We start from the raw sequence: 17,883 nt of genomic DNA, 5'->3' as shown, positions 1-17,883 counted from the left end.
TGCAAAAGAAACAAGCGGACAGGTCTATGAAAACAAGCCCAAAAGAAGCAACTAGGCTCAGGCTCATGATAACGTCTGCAAATGGTTTACATACTCTTTACGAATGTCTTACGCATCATTTGCTTAACATGAATGATAATTCTAGTAATTGTTTGGTGTCTGCATTCATGAAAGCCAGGTAGTTTGCAACAGGTAAGGAGAAAGTCACATTAACAGACAGTTGTAAATGATGAACTGTCTTCACTTTACTGTAGGGCAAATAATAACATGTACAAAGGATTTATAGATATTTTAGGAATGTTTTACAAAGCATGTTAAACATGAACAAACACATTAACAGACAGTTGTAAATGAAGAACTGTCTTCACTTTACTATAGGGCACATAATAACATGTACTAAGGATTTATAGATACTTTAGGAATGTTTAACAAAGCATATGTTAAACATGAACAAGCTACCAATAGCTTGTATATATTATGTAACATCAGTTACAAATGATTTAATAATCATTTACAGATGTATTATACATGGCTTATTCATGAATAGTTACTAATACCTTTATAGATGATTTGTAACCGTAGTTATAAAGGTTTTAGTAATCATTTACGAATGTCAATAAACAGGTTGTTAATGATTTGTTAATAGTCTACAAACTGCTTATAAATGTTTATAAATGCTTTAGAATGGGTCGTTACAAATGATTTAATAATCTTTTACAGATGTATATAAATGGCTTATTCATGAATACTTCACTACTTAGTAATACTTTACAAATGATTTGTAACTGTAGTTATAAAGGTTTTAGTAATCATTTACAAATGTCAACAAACAGGTTGTTAATGATTTGTTAATAGTCTACAAACTACTTATAAACGTTTATAAATGCTTTATAACGGGTCATTATTGTAAAGTGCTACCGACTTTTTTTTTTCCACCATTGCGTCACTACCGAAACGAAAGTTTGTCACTACCGAAACGAAAGTTAAATCCGAAAAAATCACTAAGTGTGGAGGCCAAAATCGTCCCCCCGAAAACCTGTTAGGAGTACGTTTCAGGCAATTTAGAGTTGATTGGTAGTACTTTGTAGTGACACTTTTTTTGGTCCCTAACATTCATCGAGCTCTGGACTTAGTAAATTATTTTTTTCACCATTGGGTCACTACCGAAACGAAAGTTGGTCACTACCGAAACGAAAGTTAAATCCGAAAAAATCACTAAGTGTGGAGGCCAAAATCGTCCCCCCGAAAACCTGTTAGGAGTACGTTTCAGGCAATTTAGAGTTGATTGGTAGTACTTTGTAGTGACACTTTTTTTGGTCCCTAACATTCATCGAGCTCTGGACTTAGTGAATTTATTTTTTCACCATTGGGTCACTACCGAAACGAAACCGAAATGAAAGTTAAATCCGAAAAAATCACTAAGTGTGGAGGCCAAAATCGTCCCCCCGAAAACCTGTTAGGAGTACGTTTCAGGCAATTTAGAGTTGATTGGTAGTACTTTGTAGTGACACTTTTTTTGGTCCCTAACATTCATCGAGCTCTGGACTTAGTAAATTATTTTTTTCACCATTGGGTCACTACCGAATTGAAAGTTGGTCACTACCGAAACGAAAGTTAAATCCGAAAAAATCACTAAGTGTGGAGGCCAAAATCGTCTCCCCGAAAACCTGTTAGGAGTACGTTTCAGGCAATTTAGAGTTGATTGGTAGTAATTTGTAGTGACTTTTTTTTTTTCACCATTGCGTCACTACCGAAACGAAAGTTTGTCACTACCGAAACGAAAGTTAAATCCGAAAAAAATCACTAAGTGTGGAGGCCAAAATAAAAAATCGTCCCACCAAAAACCTGTTAGGAGTACGTTTCAGGCAATTTAGAGTTGATTGGTAGTACTTTGTAGTGACTTTTTTGGTCCCTAACATTCATCGAGCTCTGGACTTAGTAATTTTTTTTTCGTTTCGGTAGTGACACCATTGTGTCACTACCGAAACGAAAGTTAAATCCGAAAAAATCACTAAGTGTGGAGGCCAAAATCGTCCCCCCAAAAACTGAACATTTAAAGGCAGGCTTATAACTACATACTTACGCCTAGTAACCTCATTCATACTTTAAAATGTTCATCTTACTGTGGACATGTTTGCCTGGAAAGGAATCTTTGAAATGTTGCATAGTCTTAGAATTGTACTCCTTTAAAAGTTCAGAGATTTATAATGGAGGCGGATGGAAGGTTTTGGGACCTCAAAAAACACTTTCACCTAGAAACTCCATTCACAGTTCAAAAATTCCACCTTACTGTGGACATGCATCCTTGAGATGTTTTACTTTGAAATTTGTAGTTTTTGAAATATTTAACTTTAAGCGCCCAATACATTGTCAATGGCAATGGATATTTAAAGGGAAAAGGGTACAAACTTTGCCAGGCTAAGTTAACAGAGTAAGTCAGAACCTCTGTGGTGCAGTGGTTTAGATACAGGACTTGCAACCAGAAGGTTACTGGTTCAAATCCAACCAGGACAGATTTCCAACCAATACTTGACTCTTGCATCTTCACCTTTCACTGAAGAGCGTGTAAGAGACCATAGAAAGTATGTACCATGGTGGAGTAGTGGTTAAGATTCAGGCCTTGCATACTGAAGGTCCTGAGTTCAAATCCCGCAAGGACATCTTTCTGACTTTTACCTGGGGCTTTTACCTTTATATAATCTTTGAGAAAATTTCACTCAAGTCAACAGAATAACTAAGGACCTCTGTGGTGCAGTGGTTTAGAAACAGGACTTGCAACCAGAAGGTTCCTGATTCAAATCCAACTCGTGCACCTTTTTTTTTCTTTCCCAAGACTCAAGACCCAAAAGAGTCTTGAGTCGAACCAATTACTCCCGCGGAGACATCAAATTTCTCTTTTGGGCCTTGAGTCCCAAGACTCAAGGCCAAAAAGAGAAATTTGATGTCTCTATATATTACATTCAAAATGTAATATATAGAATAGAAACCCCATTCAAACTTTAAAATGTTCATCCTAATATGGACATTTTTGCCTGAAAAGGGATCTTTGAAATGTTTCATTGTTTTAGAATAGTACTCCTTTAAAAGTTCAGAGATTTATAATGGAGGTCGATGGAAGATTTTGGGACCTAAAAAAAACACGTTCACCTAGAAACTCCATTCACAGTTCAAAAATTCCACCTTACTGTGGACATGCATGCTTGAGATTTTTTTTTTTTTTAATCATTTGTAGTTTTGGAGATATTTAACTTTAAGCGCCCCATGCATTGTCGATGCGGCAATGGACATTTAAAGGCAGGCTTACAACTACATACTTACGCCTAGTAACGTCATTCATACTTTAAAATGTTCATCTTACTGTGGACATGTTTGCCTGAAAAGGAATCTTTGAAATGTTGCATAGTTTTAGAATTGTACTCCTTTAAGTTCAGACATTTATAATGGCGGTCGATGGAGCATTTTGGCACCTAAAAAAAAACAAAAAACTTTCACCTAGAAACTCCATTCACAATTCTAAAATTCCACCTTACTGTGGACATGCATGCTTGAGATTTTTTTCTTTGAAATCATTTGTAGTTTTGGAAATATTTAACTTTAAGCGCCCAATGCATTGTCAATGCGGCAATGGACATTTACAGGGAAAGTAGTACAGACTTTGGGAGGCTACTAATCCTACATACTTACACCTGGTAACCCCATTCATACTTTCAAATGTTCATCTTACTGTGGACATGTTTGCCTGAAAATGAATCTTTGAAATGTTTCATAGTTTTAGAAATATACTCCTTTAAAAGTTCAGACATTTATAATGGCGGTCAATGGAAGAGAGAGAGAAAGACAAAGGAACACTTTGACAATTCTTCAGTCAAGTTCAAGAAAAAAAAAAGAGGAATGCAGAGTTCTGACAAACCAAGAAAGGAAAGATAAACACACTGAAAATATCTCATTAAATAATCTATTTATATCCAGACTCCACATATTACAATATGCCACATCAATAACGTCCAGGACTTCGTGGTACAATAATGGTAAAAAAAAAACAGCAAAAAAAAAACCCAGCAGCATCATTTGCTTGTGTGTGTCTATGTGTTTCATATAAACTGAACATGCTGTTACAGTAGTAACATCATACTATAGTAACATAGTATGATGTTACTATACTAATGTAACATAATGCTATAGTATGATGTTACTATACTATAATAGTACTGTAACATCATACTATAGGTTGATGTTATTAATAGCATAATACTATGTTACTATAGTATGATGCTACTATACTATAGTAATATCATACTGTAGTTTGATGTTACTATAGTATGGTAATATCATACTTCCTATGGTGCTTCCCTGTCATTTATGGTACCTCCCTGTCATCTATGGCACTGTTTCCCAAACAGTGGGTCGGGATCCATGTTTGTGGGGTTTTATGGGTTAGGATTATTTCAAAAGATTTTCAAATAGTAAAAAAAAAAAAAAACATTTTCATAAATTTAATTTCTCAAGAGAATTTCATAGATTTTCCCAAACAAATCCAATAAATTCCATGAAAAAAACAAACTTTAAGGAGTGAAAATAGCAGATCTACAAGCTCACAACGTCGAGTTCAAGAAAGAATAGCGGAATGCAGAGTTCTGACAAACCAAGAAAGAAAAAACTAAACACCATGAAATTATCTATTTATATCTAGACTCCATGTATTACAATTTGCCACATCAATTAAAAAAAACTAAAAAAAAACACAACAACGCAAAAGAATTCGCTTGTGTGAGTCTATGTGTTGCAGATAAGCCGTCTCTTGTAGAGGTCAGGCGAGGACAAGCCACACCCAAGGGCTTTGAGTAAAGCTGTCAGGAAGAGGCAGGCTCCTCTAGTCCCCGTCAGAGCCATTGAGAGAGAGTTACAGCACTCTCATTAGGAAGTGATGGAGCAACCAATAGTTCCAGTTGCTCAATATCAACCCCTTAAAATTCTAATATCCAGGTCCCACGAGAACAAGTGACTCTGTTTCAACACTCTGTTTCAACAGGTCTGTCTGGTCCACGTACCGTATACCTGCCAACTATGGCACAAAAGAGCAGGCAAACAAGAATTTAGTTTTTCTGTAATTTTAGGAGTCAGCTATTTACCTGATGATTTCAACAAATTGTAATCACTGAAATAGCCATAAACAAGTACAAACAATAAGGTCCCGCAGATGAATCTTTGATGAGTTGAGAAGTGATCTCCATGATGAGAAGTCTGACAACCCAAAAATCTTAAACACAAGAGATTATTTTGAAATGTGAAATAAGTATGGTACCAAACAACTACCAGTCAGTCTCTTTCTTTTCTGACAGTTTGTCTTTAGTCGACACAGTACAACCCAAGGTGTCCAATCCTGAGCAACCAAGAACGCCAAATGAAAGGAAGTTAACAGTTCATAATGACATCATGAACTTCCCATCTGTCCGTGAACCAAACACTGAAGTGCTTTAATTTCTTCTACTTGACGCCTTGGTTGCCGGGGCTGGGGGGTTTGGTGTGGGAGGGGCAGCGAGAGGAGGAGGTGGACCCAAGGAACACACTGACCCATAATCCTTTGGTTCCGACTCCACCTGGGAACCCTGGTAAAGGACATGGCAGAAGACAGAGAAAAGCGGGAAGAGAGAAGAACAGAGGTTTAAGATCCATTTAAGGTTATTTTTTGTTTTGTTTGCTTATTGTTGAAATGTTGTGTTTACTGACCATGATACTGACATGATACTGACCATGATACTGACATGATACATACTGACCATGATGCTGACATGATACTGACCATGATACTGACATGATACATACTGACGTGGTACTGACATGATACATACTGACCATGATGCTGACATGATACTGACATGATACTGACCATGATACTGACATGATACATACTGACCATGATGCTGACATGATACTGACATGATATGACCATGATACTGACATGATACATACTGACGTAGTACTGACATGATACATACTGACCATGATGCTGACATGATACTGACATGATATGACCATGATACTGACATGATACATACTGACGTGGTACTGACATGATACATACTGGCCATGATGCTGACATGATACTGACATGATATGACCATGATACTGACCATGACACTGACTATGATACTGACATGATACATACTGACCATGATACTGACCATGATACTGACTATGATACTACATTATACATACTGACCATGATGTTGACATGATACTGACATGATACATACTGATCATGATTCTGACATGATACTGACATGATACATCCTGATCATGATTCTGACATGATACTGACATGATACATACTGATCATGATTCTGACATGATACTGACCATGATACTGAAACTGACATATACTGACATGATGATAGTGACCATGATACTGTCCATTGACCCCTATATAGAGCCACCCCTTCTATTATGGCATAAACATATATGCCAATAGTGAATGCACATTTGAGAGTTCAGTGGTGCATAAACCATAGCCGCTGCTCTACAGAGATGTGGACAAAGGTGATATGATATCACCATATTCTTCACAAGTGGGTGAGTTCATGTGTTTTGTGTGGCAGACACCAAAATAACAGTACAGACCTGAATGCTTGACCCTATACGGTGAGGAGGTCTGGAGGCTCTGTTATGCTGGGGGGCGGGGGTATTTTCAAGGCATGTTTTGAATCTACTTATCTGCTTAGAGAGTAGGGTCACTGCAAATCAATACTAGTTCATGTGATGACCTTTAGACTATTATGAAAGATTTCAATCCTGATGGAGTACGTGGCCACTCCCAGGATGACAATGCCCTCATCCACAGGATAGGAGAGGTCACTGAATGATTTGAGTACGAAAATTATGTGACTCACATGCTATGGCCTTCGCAGTTACCAGAGCTCAACCCACTTGAACAACTACGGGAGAATTAGGGCCAACGTGTTAGAGAGTGCTGAATTGGGACATTCTGCATAATGAGTATTTTCTACTGTTTGTACTTTAAGTACATTTTGATACCAATGGGGACTTTTACTCAAGTAAATTTTGAATTCCGGACTTTTACTTGAGTAAAACAAATAATATTTCTACATTGCAGTATTGATACTTTTACATACGTAATGTTTTCCACCACTGAGCAAACATGAATCGCCTATTAATCACCTATTATGACATGGGACCTGGGATGACTGGTTCATGCGATTAACAGACTGCACATTTGTTCTGTATGTGTATTCTTACCAGGTGGCGTGGAGAAGGTGAGCCAGACCGTAACTTGTCTCTGTTTGAGACTGGGAGATCTGTCTGTTTGACTGTCTGTCTGACTGGTGAATACTGGTTTCACTGGCTCTGGACTGGGAGACAAGTCTGAGTGAGTGATTGATAGAGGGAGGGAGGGAGGGAGGGAGGGAGGGAGGGAGGGAGGGGGGGAGAGAGAGAGAGAGAGAGAGAGAGAGAGAGAGAGAGTTGGACTTTTATAGTTATGTTACTGTATATCACAACATTAGAGCAAAAAAGGTGAACAGCCCCCCTACGCACGCACGCACGCACGCACGCACACACACACACACACACACACACACACACACACACACACACACACACACACACACACACACACACACACACACACACACACACACACACACACACAGTAAAATGCAGGACGTGGTAAGCACATTCCTAGTGATTATGGTGCTGTGTAAGATTGAAACATAAGCAGATTAAAGGCTATATTTTTCTGTTGGAAATCTTTTTCTCACATGCTCAGGTGAATGCTGTGAAAATACAGTTTTCATCAACCATGTAAAAAGGTCAAACTATTGTGATATAATGATACCATGTTACCATGGTAACATGACAGCCCTGTCATTCAGTGCTGTGAGAGGGGCCTGATGTGACAGGAATTGACATCCATATACAATCCTACTTATAATCGTAACAGGCTTTTTCCCCCCTTCCTGGTAAGTAGGCTAATAATTACATAATAATCACATACTAACAGTCCAGTTTAATGTAAAATATAATATTTGATAATCGATTAAATGTTTTCTAAATGATATAAGCAACACAATGCACAATCAAGCAATATGATTGTGCATTGTTTTTATATTTTAATTAAGCAAACAGGATGTTATGAAGTGAGAGAGAGTGGTACAATCCTTAGTGTTCATTTAGCCATTTGTAACTCAGAGAGTGTACAAATGGAACCAAAGGGAAACCATGGTTACATATGCACACTCTCAGAGGTAAAATGAACACTCCAGATTCTACTGTGCGAGTCCATCGGAGGCGGAGCATGGCTCAATTGTCAAAGATTCTCTCACACACACGCACGTGTGCGCGCGCACACACACACACACACACACACACACACACACACACACACACACACACACACACACACACACACACACACACACACACACACACACACACACACACACACACACACACACACACACACACACACACACACACACACTAGGTGAATGGGTAGAGAGGTTCGATCCCCGGCCCCCGGCAATGTGTCCCTGAGCAAGACACTCCCCTTCTGCACTCAAGTCTGACCACTTGGCCAGCAATCAGCTGGGGGAAGCTGAAACACTGAATTTTCCCTCGCTTGATCAAATAGGTCTACATTGCACACACACACACACACACACACACACACACACACACACACACACACACACACACGCACACACAAATATATGAATACAGAGTAAAGGTCAAAATGTAAAAATAGCATTGTGTGTGTGTGTGCGTGTTCCCATACTCCTGTAGAAGTGGTTCCTGGCGAGCAGACAAGCAGGAGAGTTGACGCTGGTCATGGTGTCTGTCAGCAGGGTCACTGGACTACAGGGTCAGCTTCCTGGGAAAAGACAGATAGATAGGGTGTAGAGAGGGAGATAGAGCGAGATAAAGAGATATGAGGGTGTAGTATAAAAAAGACAGAAAAAGAGACAAAGGGATAGAGAGATAGAGAGGTGTGTATGTTAATAGAAAGATAAGATGATCCAATCAAATGTGCCGCCCAAAAGCTTTTCATACATCCATTTATAAAAGAAAAGAAAAGTCTGTTCACTGGGCATGCGCACACACACACACACACACACACACACACACACACACACACACACACACACACACACACACACACACACACACACACACACACACACACACACACACACACACACACACACACACACACACACACACACACACACACACACGTTACATAACCATTTCAGACAAAATATAAAAGCCTTTTAGATAAAACAGTTGTTGGTACACTGATATAAGGAATAGACTGGAATAAACTGGAATAAACTAAACCTGTTCAGGGGGTGACTAGTCCACTCTGTCTACAGGTCAGTTGCATGGCTTCACAAATAGGACCTAAGACCTAATTCATGAACATGAACAATATTCATAGTAAAATTCTGTTGATTTAACTCAGAGAGTATAATGCACCCAAATTGACCTGTTTTCTGTTTTTTTACATCCTGCATCCTGCAATGGACCGCACTAGGTAAAAGAAAGCAGATAACCGATGAGCTGCTCTAGATGAACCTTTCTTGGGGACAGGAGACAGAACACATTGTCAAGGTTAGGAATCCATGGAAGGAGCTCATTGTGGCCTCATGTCCCACCGAGGATTGACAAGGGTTAAGAAAGTAGGATTCCGTTTCTGATTCAGGTAGAACTTTATTCATCCCACGGGGAATTGTTACATTTGCCAAAAACTGAGTTGGGAAATAGAAAGTAGAAAGTACATGAATAAGAATCAAAAAGGATATTGCTCTATCCTTATCCCCCCAAACAATCACAAGCAATATCTATAATAAATAAAATAATTGGTTTCCTTCCAAAAAAAAGTGTCTTCAAATGATCAAATCATTAGGTCAATAATGCAGAGTTGCCTTGTTGGTTGGCATGTGTGCACGTACAGTACTATATTGCCGGTCATGAGTAGAGAACAGCCATACACATTTCAACAAACGTCCTATTCTTTTCTAATGGCCTGTTTGGTCTGTATTCACAATAACCTAGTGTTTGTGTGAAATAATGTGGGCCATTCTCTCTGGATTACAACAGCTTCTATGTCAAATATTTATTCCTGCCAGCCTACCTTCTGTCTATAAACAGCTTCACTATCATCAGTCCTGTTGGCTTTAGATAACAGCAGCTTTATTTGGAAAACATGTCCTATCAAAATATTATTTTTTCTGTTGAAATGTAGGTGAAACTAGACAGTGTTTGTCATGTCATGTATTTTCCCTGGACAGATTAAATAGTGAGGTTGAGGTCCAAGAATCGGCATGCAGTTTTCACGTGAAACCCACCCATTTCTGTCATTCTCAAATTCTGCATATTCACTGTTGAGTTACTCTGGATGAGAACACTGCAGTGCCTTAAATGTACATTTAAATGTACTAGAGTTCACGCCGCTACGCGGCCCTCACACCTACGTCGCACCGCCGATCCGACCAATATGTCTGAGTGATAGGGTCGGGGGCTTTGTCAGAGTACCTCTCTGCCTGTGTCCCTTTTGTGCCCATGGAGATCCCTGATGTCATTAGTATATATGCCCATACCCTGTATATTGGCATGCCCATCTATGGGCATATTGGTCGGATCGTGGTTCTGGACAAATGCATATCCGAACAACTCGGTGGACGGCGGTGGGCACTGCATGGCCTCGAGTCCTTGTCAATGCACGTGCCGAGTTTGAAGTTGGTCGGTCACATCACGTATATGTACATGACCATAGCGGTTGGATCTGTGGCTCTGGACAACCGGATCCCCCATATATGCCTATATATGGACACATCGGGTTTGTTTATGGTTATGTCTGAGTCATAGTGACATGCCTATATATGGGCATATAGTGTTTGTTTATGGTTATGTCTGAGTCATAGTGACATGCCTATATATGGGCGCATCGTGTTTGTTTATGGTTATGTTTGAGTCAGAGTGACGAGGCCGTGGTCCTGTCTATATATGGGCGTATCAGGTTTGTTTATGGTTATGTTCAGACATAGGGTTAGGGGCCGGCCGGCACGCCCCCTATTAACCAATTTTCATATAGGATTAGAAATCGAATTCAATATTTATAAAACACTAGACATAACCTAGTTATGTCATGTGGTGTGGCAAATAACAATTTAATCCCAAAATGAAATAATAGAAAACAGAGAAAATAGAGGGAATTATGTAATATTTGCAATGATAGGTCATTTTTGTTTTAGATAGAGCAAATTACACAATTTGTACAGAGTATCTGACTTGTGTTAATTTCCGATTACCCAAGATCACTTTTTTTTACTATAACATTATTTACTTATTCAGCACATCATTTCTAATGGTTTTAATTTCCCTTAATTTCCCCTTTTGCCTTTTATTGTTTTTATTCATTCATTTTCAAATCATTAATTGTATTCATATTTTTGTACCGATTGCTTTCTATCACAATTACAAATCACCAGTTCATATACTGCAGGGCTGCCATAGCAGCGTTAAATGTGATTGAGGTTTCAGGCCCTTTTCCTCCACGGGAGCCCTGCAGTGTGTGAACTGGGGATTTTTGTTTTGGTTTGTCTATATCCTCTTCACCAATTGCCCAGCAGATGGTCCCTTGGATGTCTTGGTAGCGTACACTTTTATCTCTATTTATATAATTATAAATGAGAATCTATCAACTGTATAGTTAAATAAAGGTTTGACATTCATTTTGCTAAATTAATCAACAAAAAAACTAAACAAAACCATCAAATGCAGCCCCTCAAACAAGAGCTCATACCTGTTTTTACTTTGTATATTAATTTACTTTTTTGGCATTTAGATCATTAGATTTGATCCATCAGAGAAGTTGACTAGAAGTGCTAGGGAGTGAGATGGAGTCAGAAGAGGACATTTCCAAATGTTTTCCTAGATTTCTGAGTAAAGTAGGCTAGCTGGCAGATAAAGTGGATTTCCCTGGGAACGGCCAGCTGCAAGCCTGTTTGTCACCACCAGCCCAAGCCATGGTTTAGGAACCTTACAGCATGTGTTAGATCGCCCCCTATTGCAAGCCATTGATTTTAGATTTTGACTTTCGACATGTTCTCAATAACAATATACTATATTCACTTTGCTTCTATCTATGTATCATTCTGCTTCTATGTTTTAGAAGTTTACAAAATTTTACTAAAAGCCAAACTGAATCAAAATGCCTGAACACAAAACTGTTACATTATAAAGGATAAAACCAATAAAACCCAAGCAATGGGACTTTGGGTGGAAAATGGCAATTTGCTAAACCTGGTACATAACTGCACAGCTAATTTAGGTTAATGTTCTTTGTACACTGTCCCTGTTCAAATAAATATCCATTCATTCATGCCTTGGCATGAAAATGAACCCAGGGCTGACTCGGCCTGAGCTGTACACAAAAGGCTAAGTGAAGTGTGTGTAAGTCACTAACAACATGTTTCTAGGCCAATGTGTGGCAGTTCAATGCTGGGTTGAGACCTTCCTTTCTCCATTTCTTTGTACAGTACAGTATGTATCTACATATTCTTTTCCACCAGAGCAAAAGGATGAACTGTGTTCAATGATACGTCATGTAACCGCATCCGACACTGATAATTTGTTCGTTTGAGATTGTACAAATATTTGGTTACATTTGCACACTCTACTGAGTTACATTAACAATGAGGATTTTACAGTGTACACACTTCTTATATAAGCCAGTGGTTTTCAGTGCTATGCAGGGGAAAGGTCACTGCAGCCCACTCTTTCAGGCAACTGCAGAACCTGGATGAGCCATTTCTCCTTGTTTTCCCCTTCTCTCACCCACCCACACACACACAAGACTCACTGTACAAAAGGCCAGTAATCATTGCCCTCAGACTGTATTTGTTACTTATTTTATGTTGTGGCATTCTTAATTGGCTGATGTCACTATGACCTACTCATGTCACCATGACCCACAGACCAGGTGTGGTCAATTAGGCCTTCTGTTTGATCAGTGCTGATTGCCTGACTAGAGCCTGCTGTATGAATAGGTTGCATCATTCTATGTTAGTCCTCTGTTGGAGAAGCATCTCACTAGTTGAAGTTCGTTTGTTTTCCCCCCTGGACATTTTTTGTTACCTAGTGTGCGTGCAACTAATTAACCACACATCAATGTACAAGAAAAGGGTGGTGGAAAGTGGATGTGGGTGTGAATAATAAATCTTCATTGAACGGACAATTTTGTGTTTTTACTGGACACTCTGTGGAGGTTGCCACCGGTTGAGCAATCAGCTCCTAAGTTTAATTATTCAAATAGAACATTCTTTACACTCACACTCACATCTGCCTCTGTATGTTTCTATATCTCTCGCTTCCACCGGTTCCGGTGTCAATATTTGTTTCTTTCTATTTCTTTCCATCCTTCCTTCCCTTCATCCATCCAGCCTGTGAGGCAAGGCTCCAGTGTTAGTCTAGAGAGTATTTTTTTGTGCGTGATACCGCATACACTGTACTTTGTCGTATGATGGTATCACGCAGCAAAAATAAAAGATCTACAAGCTCATCACATCGGCTATTTCAGCATGTGGGACCGGCATGCATTGAAATATAAATCAAGCTTATGAGGGTTTAAGCTCATATTAGATGTGATTAATGGCCCTAATGTAGTAACTCCATGATTTTTATGTCAGCTGATGGCAGTTCAAAAGGGCTCTTTCTTTGCAGCCTGGGATCCAATTATCTCTGCCGGACCTCGAGCACATTGAAACATCGCTATTTCTGTCATATGGGGACCCACCAGTGACCCCATTTAGATCCTGACCCAGAATGTAAGAATATAAGACTACTCTTTCATCTCAATGAGATCACATTCAAAAGGTTAGCACCAGTCTGCAGCTGCACACTGTTACACAGTGCTCCTTATTTTAACAGGAATCTTCACCCTATGCTACCTTGCATGCAGTGCATGCAAAGACCGTTCCAGTTTCACAGCCGGAGTATAAAATTACCTAATGATATTGCTGCGCACACACACACGTTATGTCATATTTATTAGTTTGCGCAAATGTATGACATACAACATGTCCTCATAAGCCTGCTGTTCATTTTAGCACTTCTAGATCAATTCCACAAGACTACGTTACACTGCAACATCCATGTTCAGACAGACTGTAAGGGTCTTAGTAACCTTCAAATCCTAATCCAACATGGCCTATAAATTAAATTTAACATAATCCTGAACATCATTAGCCTTAAAATTGTTTTGTCTTTGTTGCAATGAATGAGTTGGACACGCTTTCCCATAATGAAACCTCTTATGTGGTGCTAAACCCCCATAAAGATATGTCTACTTCAAAAGACACATTTAAAGATGTATGGTAGCATTCTCATTTCACACACACTAAAAAGGGACAGGGCCTCAGGTATATCTATTTATTCTGGCCAAACAAATCATGCTTAATCGGGAGTATCATACTGTAGGACTCTATATTGATTGTATCGACTGGGAGTGCAGTCAATCAATGCATCAACAAACTCTTTAGGTCTTCTTAAAGAGACAGTGAATTGTAAAAGTCACATGGTACAGATCAGTATAATCACAGACAAACAATAGTTAAATGATAACTTTGTTCATATAATTATATATAACACAATTTTTGAAGTACAGTCAATATCAAATTTAGAATTCACACACGATACACACCGAGCATGTTTTGTTTGGCCAAAATAATTCTGGTCTCCAATGCAAAGCATAAGCAACAAATATATTCCTGTTCTTGAGCCCTATGAGTACAACTTTGCTATTTCAGATTAATAGAACACCCGTGAACCTTCATTCACCATCTGTCTAATGATGACATTTGCACTCATCCGCATTGACTGTAGCCACACTTTTCAACATAACCTCACAAGATGACATGTTTTACATGTGTACTAGATAGCAGGGAGATAGGAGTCAGTGTCACACAAAGAAATTCCAAGTATCAAAGATCATCATGAGTTCAAACCCATGACATATTGATTAAATGGTGTTCTACTCAGTAGAATCTACTGACTTAACCCTCTGATCCGATGACTGCTTGGTTAAGAAGTAGGCTATCTTACATAACAGGCTGACTGATCAGAGCCCTTTGAAACAACAAGGTTTCATTCATCCTTAATGACATCGTGATCACCAAGGAGATCTGCCCTGTCAGCAGAAGGAGGTCAGTCATGTCAGTCATTTTAGAATGACTGACCTTTATTTTTAATCACACGGTTACAGTTTAGGCCTTTAGTAAACATTCTTATCCTCCAGAGTGACTTACATTTGTGAATCAGAGTAAACATGAAACCTAGTCAACAAAGAGTAAATGGCCACATCAACTGTATGGTATGGTATACTATGGTACTGTACGGTACGGGAGTAGATCTTCATCTTCTCAGGATCTGCGAGTCCTGCAGAAGGTGGTGCGGTTAGCACACCACAGGGAGCTCCTTGGAGTCCCTGCACGATGCAGGTGTTTTGAATTGAGTAGGGCAAAAAGGATTATGAAGGACAAACACCACCCCAGTAACGGACCATTTGTGACGAGTCCTCAAGGTGTCGCTCAGAAAGAGTTTTTTCCCTTTAGCTGTCAGAGCCCTGAACAAGGCCAAAAAAAACAACCTGCATTCAATCTGTAAAAATCCAGAGTTGGTTGCACAATGTTACTTTCACTAATGTACAGTACATAGATAAGTATAATTGATGCACTGTATACTTTATGTATGCCTTCCACACATATTCCATATTCACAAACCCACTGATCTGATACAAAAATGAACACAAACATTGCCGTGATTTTCAGCCGTCTGGCATCCCCTTTCCATACTCTACAAATATTAGTGATTTTCTTCATAAAGCACTACCCTGTATGGATAGCTTATTTTGTAAGCTATGTTGCTTATCAACTCTGTGGGTAAGAATATTAAGACATGTCTAGATTAGAATCTTGAGGCATATAGAGCCACCTGTCCAACCATCAATGTTTACTGCAGCTCTGTGGGATAAACCCTTACACACCTTGGACATCTACTTTTTAGTTAGTAACAGTAAACTCATGCTTGGAGTAAGTGCATGACCCACTGCCGGCAGACTGATGAAAACCCATTACGTAACAGCCCTGGTGCTGGAAGAGATTCAGGGTCATGTTCAAGGCAGGCACTCACTTGATTCTGACTTGATTTATTTTTTAAACAACAATCCACCAGACACATGTAGGTTTTGGCCTTGTGCCTTCCTCAGCTTGTACATGCTTGTAAGGCAGAAACTTGTGTGCGTCATGGACTTGTTTAAAAAATAAATCAAGTGAAGTAGTGAATGCTTGCCATTATCCCCCTTTCTTACCTTTGGCTAGAAGCACCCTTATATAAAAATACATGACTGTTACTGCATGTGATTGATTGATTGATTGTTATTTGAGATGTTTTTTAATGTATGACTGAGATGACATTCTGCTCACCAGAGGTGTTTCCTGACGCTGATCTACACAGATGGCTGAGAAATATGTATAACATAGGCTATAGCCTACATGGGCTAAGGTATTGTGGAACATCTTGCTCCATTAGCATAAGACATCCAACATACTATATTTCTGGTGTGAAATGGCACGAGGGACACCCACAAAAAGACCGCAAAAGAAATTGGCGTGTGCATATGTGCCCTTCAGTGCTCTCTACATGGCCCTGCTCCACTACATATAACATAGGTGCAACAGGCTATAAAGCCTGTTGCATCCATCTTTACACTTGCGCTTACACATTTCAGATGTCTAGATAGATCTCTGCATTTGTAAACATTATCACATAGTCTTTGGCTGGGGGGGTGACCATGCAGTTTACAAAAGCAGACAAATCTAGTCTCCCACAGGATCTAGTGGGAGACAACGGCCATAACATGTACGGATCGTAGCATTAAGGAACTCTCTATGTTAAACATCCACAAAACTCAGCCACCGCATACGGCTGCTTCACATAGATTGGTACTGTAGCTTGGCTGCGGAGACAAACTGTTTATCCAGGCGCAAAGGAACCAAAACACAGAACGGAAAACAGCGACCTTTGATGGTTCACAGAATGGCCATGTACCAGCAGAGGCAAGGAATGGCAGCAAAACACCTCCACAGTTCCAAGCAAACACTCAAATATTAAAGCAACAGGCATGCCTGAGGAAGGTTGTGTGTGGCCGAAACGTTGTGTGTGACCAATAATACATCAGCCTACGTGTACCTTGCAAGTGGCAGTGTTCAGGTTAGCTTTTATTGTTGCACTTCTCTCCATTTGTCTGATAACTTTGATTTGAAAACATGGTGTGATTGATAAGCATTGCTTCCTGATCGTGCCGTTTGCCACATTACTGTAAAGGAAAACAGGATTCACTGCACCGTTCAACAAGTTCTATTACCTTACATAATAATTATGTACAGGCGAGCTGCGTCTTGGAGCCCAGATCGAGCCCCATGACACAGATATCACACTAGATCCTACCGTATAAGATCTTTTCAGTGGACATATTACATTTTGAAGTGGAACCAATCACATGTTATCTGTCCTCTTCCCATTTTAAATCGCTTGATCAGCAACATTACAAGCAACCAGTAGTAGGGAGTACAAGGTTCAGAGTCATAATGGCCAAGCAATATCCATGTGATCATATAATGATTGCATAAGTGTTGATGTGCAATATATTAGGGACTAAGAAGACAGTAATACTACTATACACTTATTCAATAAATTCAAAAAGACAGAGTGACTCAGCATTATGGGAGTTTGTAGTGGGGTAAGGGTTATTATAAGTATCACAGACCAGAGAGCAATGAGTGGTAACTAATATCACTGGATCGTGGC

The 17,883-nt window shown here is 39.4% G+C and overlaps 1 protein-coding gene across 1 annotated transcript in view; it reads right to left on the bottom strand.

The window, feature by feature from the left end:
• Window positions 1-3,997: 3,997 nt before the first annotated feature.
• The window catches only part of LOC311053568 (uncharacterized protein), a 17,000-nt gene continuing 3,114 nt past the window's right edge, over window positions 3,998-17,883 (bottom strand). The window contains exons 3-5 of the mRNA XM_084069178.1: window positions 8,792-8,887; window positions 7,255-7,380; window positions 3,998-5,606 (exon numbers count right to left, since the gene is read on the bottom strand). Of these exons, the coding sequence (XP_083925304.1) occupies window positions 5,485-5,606; window positions 7,255-7,380; window positions 8,792-8,846 (303 nt within the window). The 5' untranslated portion in view covers window positions 8,847-8,887 and the 3' untranslated portion in view covers window positions 3,998-5,484. The remainder of the gene's footprint in view (window positions 5,607-7,254; window positions 7,381-8,791; window positions 8,888-17,883) is intronic.

This window comes from Gymnoscopelus microlampas (assembly GCF_963454915.1).
Source record: "Gymnoscopelus microlampas genome assembly, chromosome: 10".
Taxonomy (NCBI): Eukaryota; Metazoa; Chordata; class Actinopteri; order Myctophiformes; family Myctophidae; genus Gymnoscopelus; species Gymnoscopelus microlampas.
Note: the sequence above shows the minus strand (reverse complement) of the source record. Positions and strands in the feature narration are given on the sequence as shown.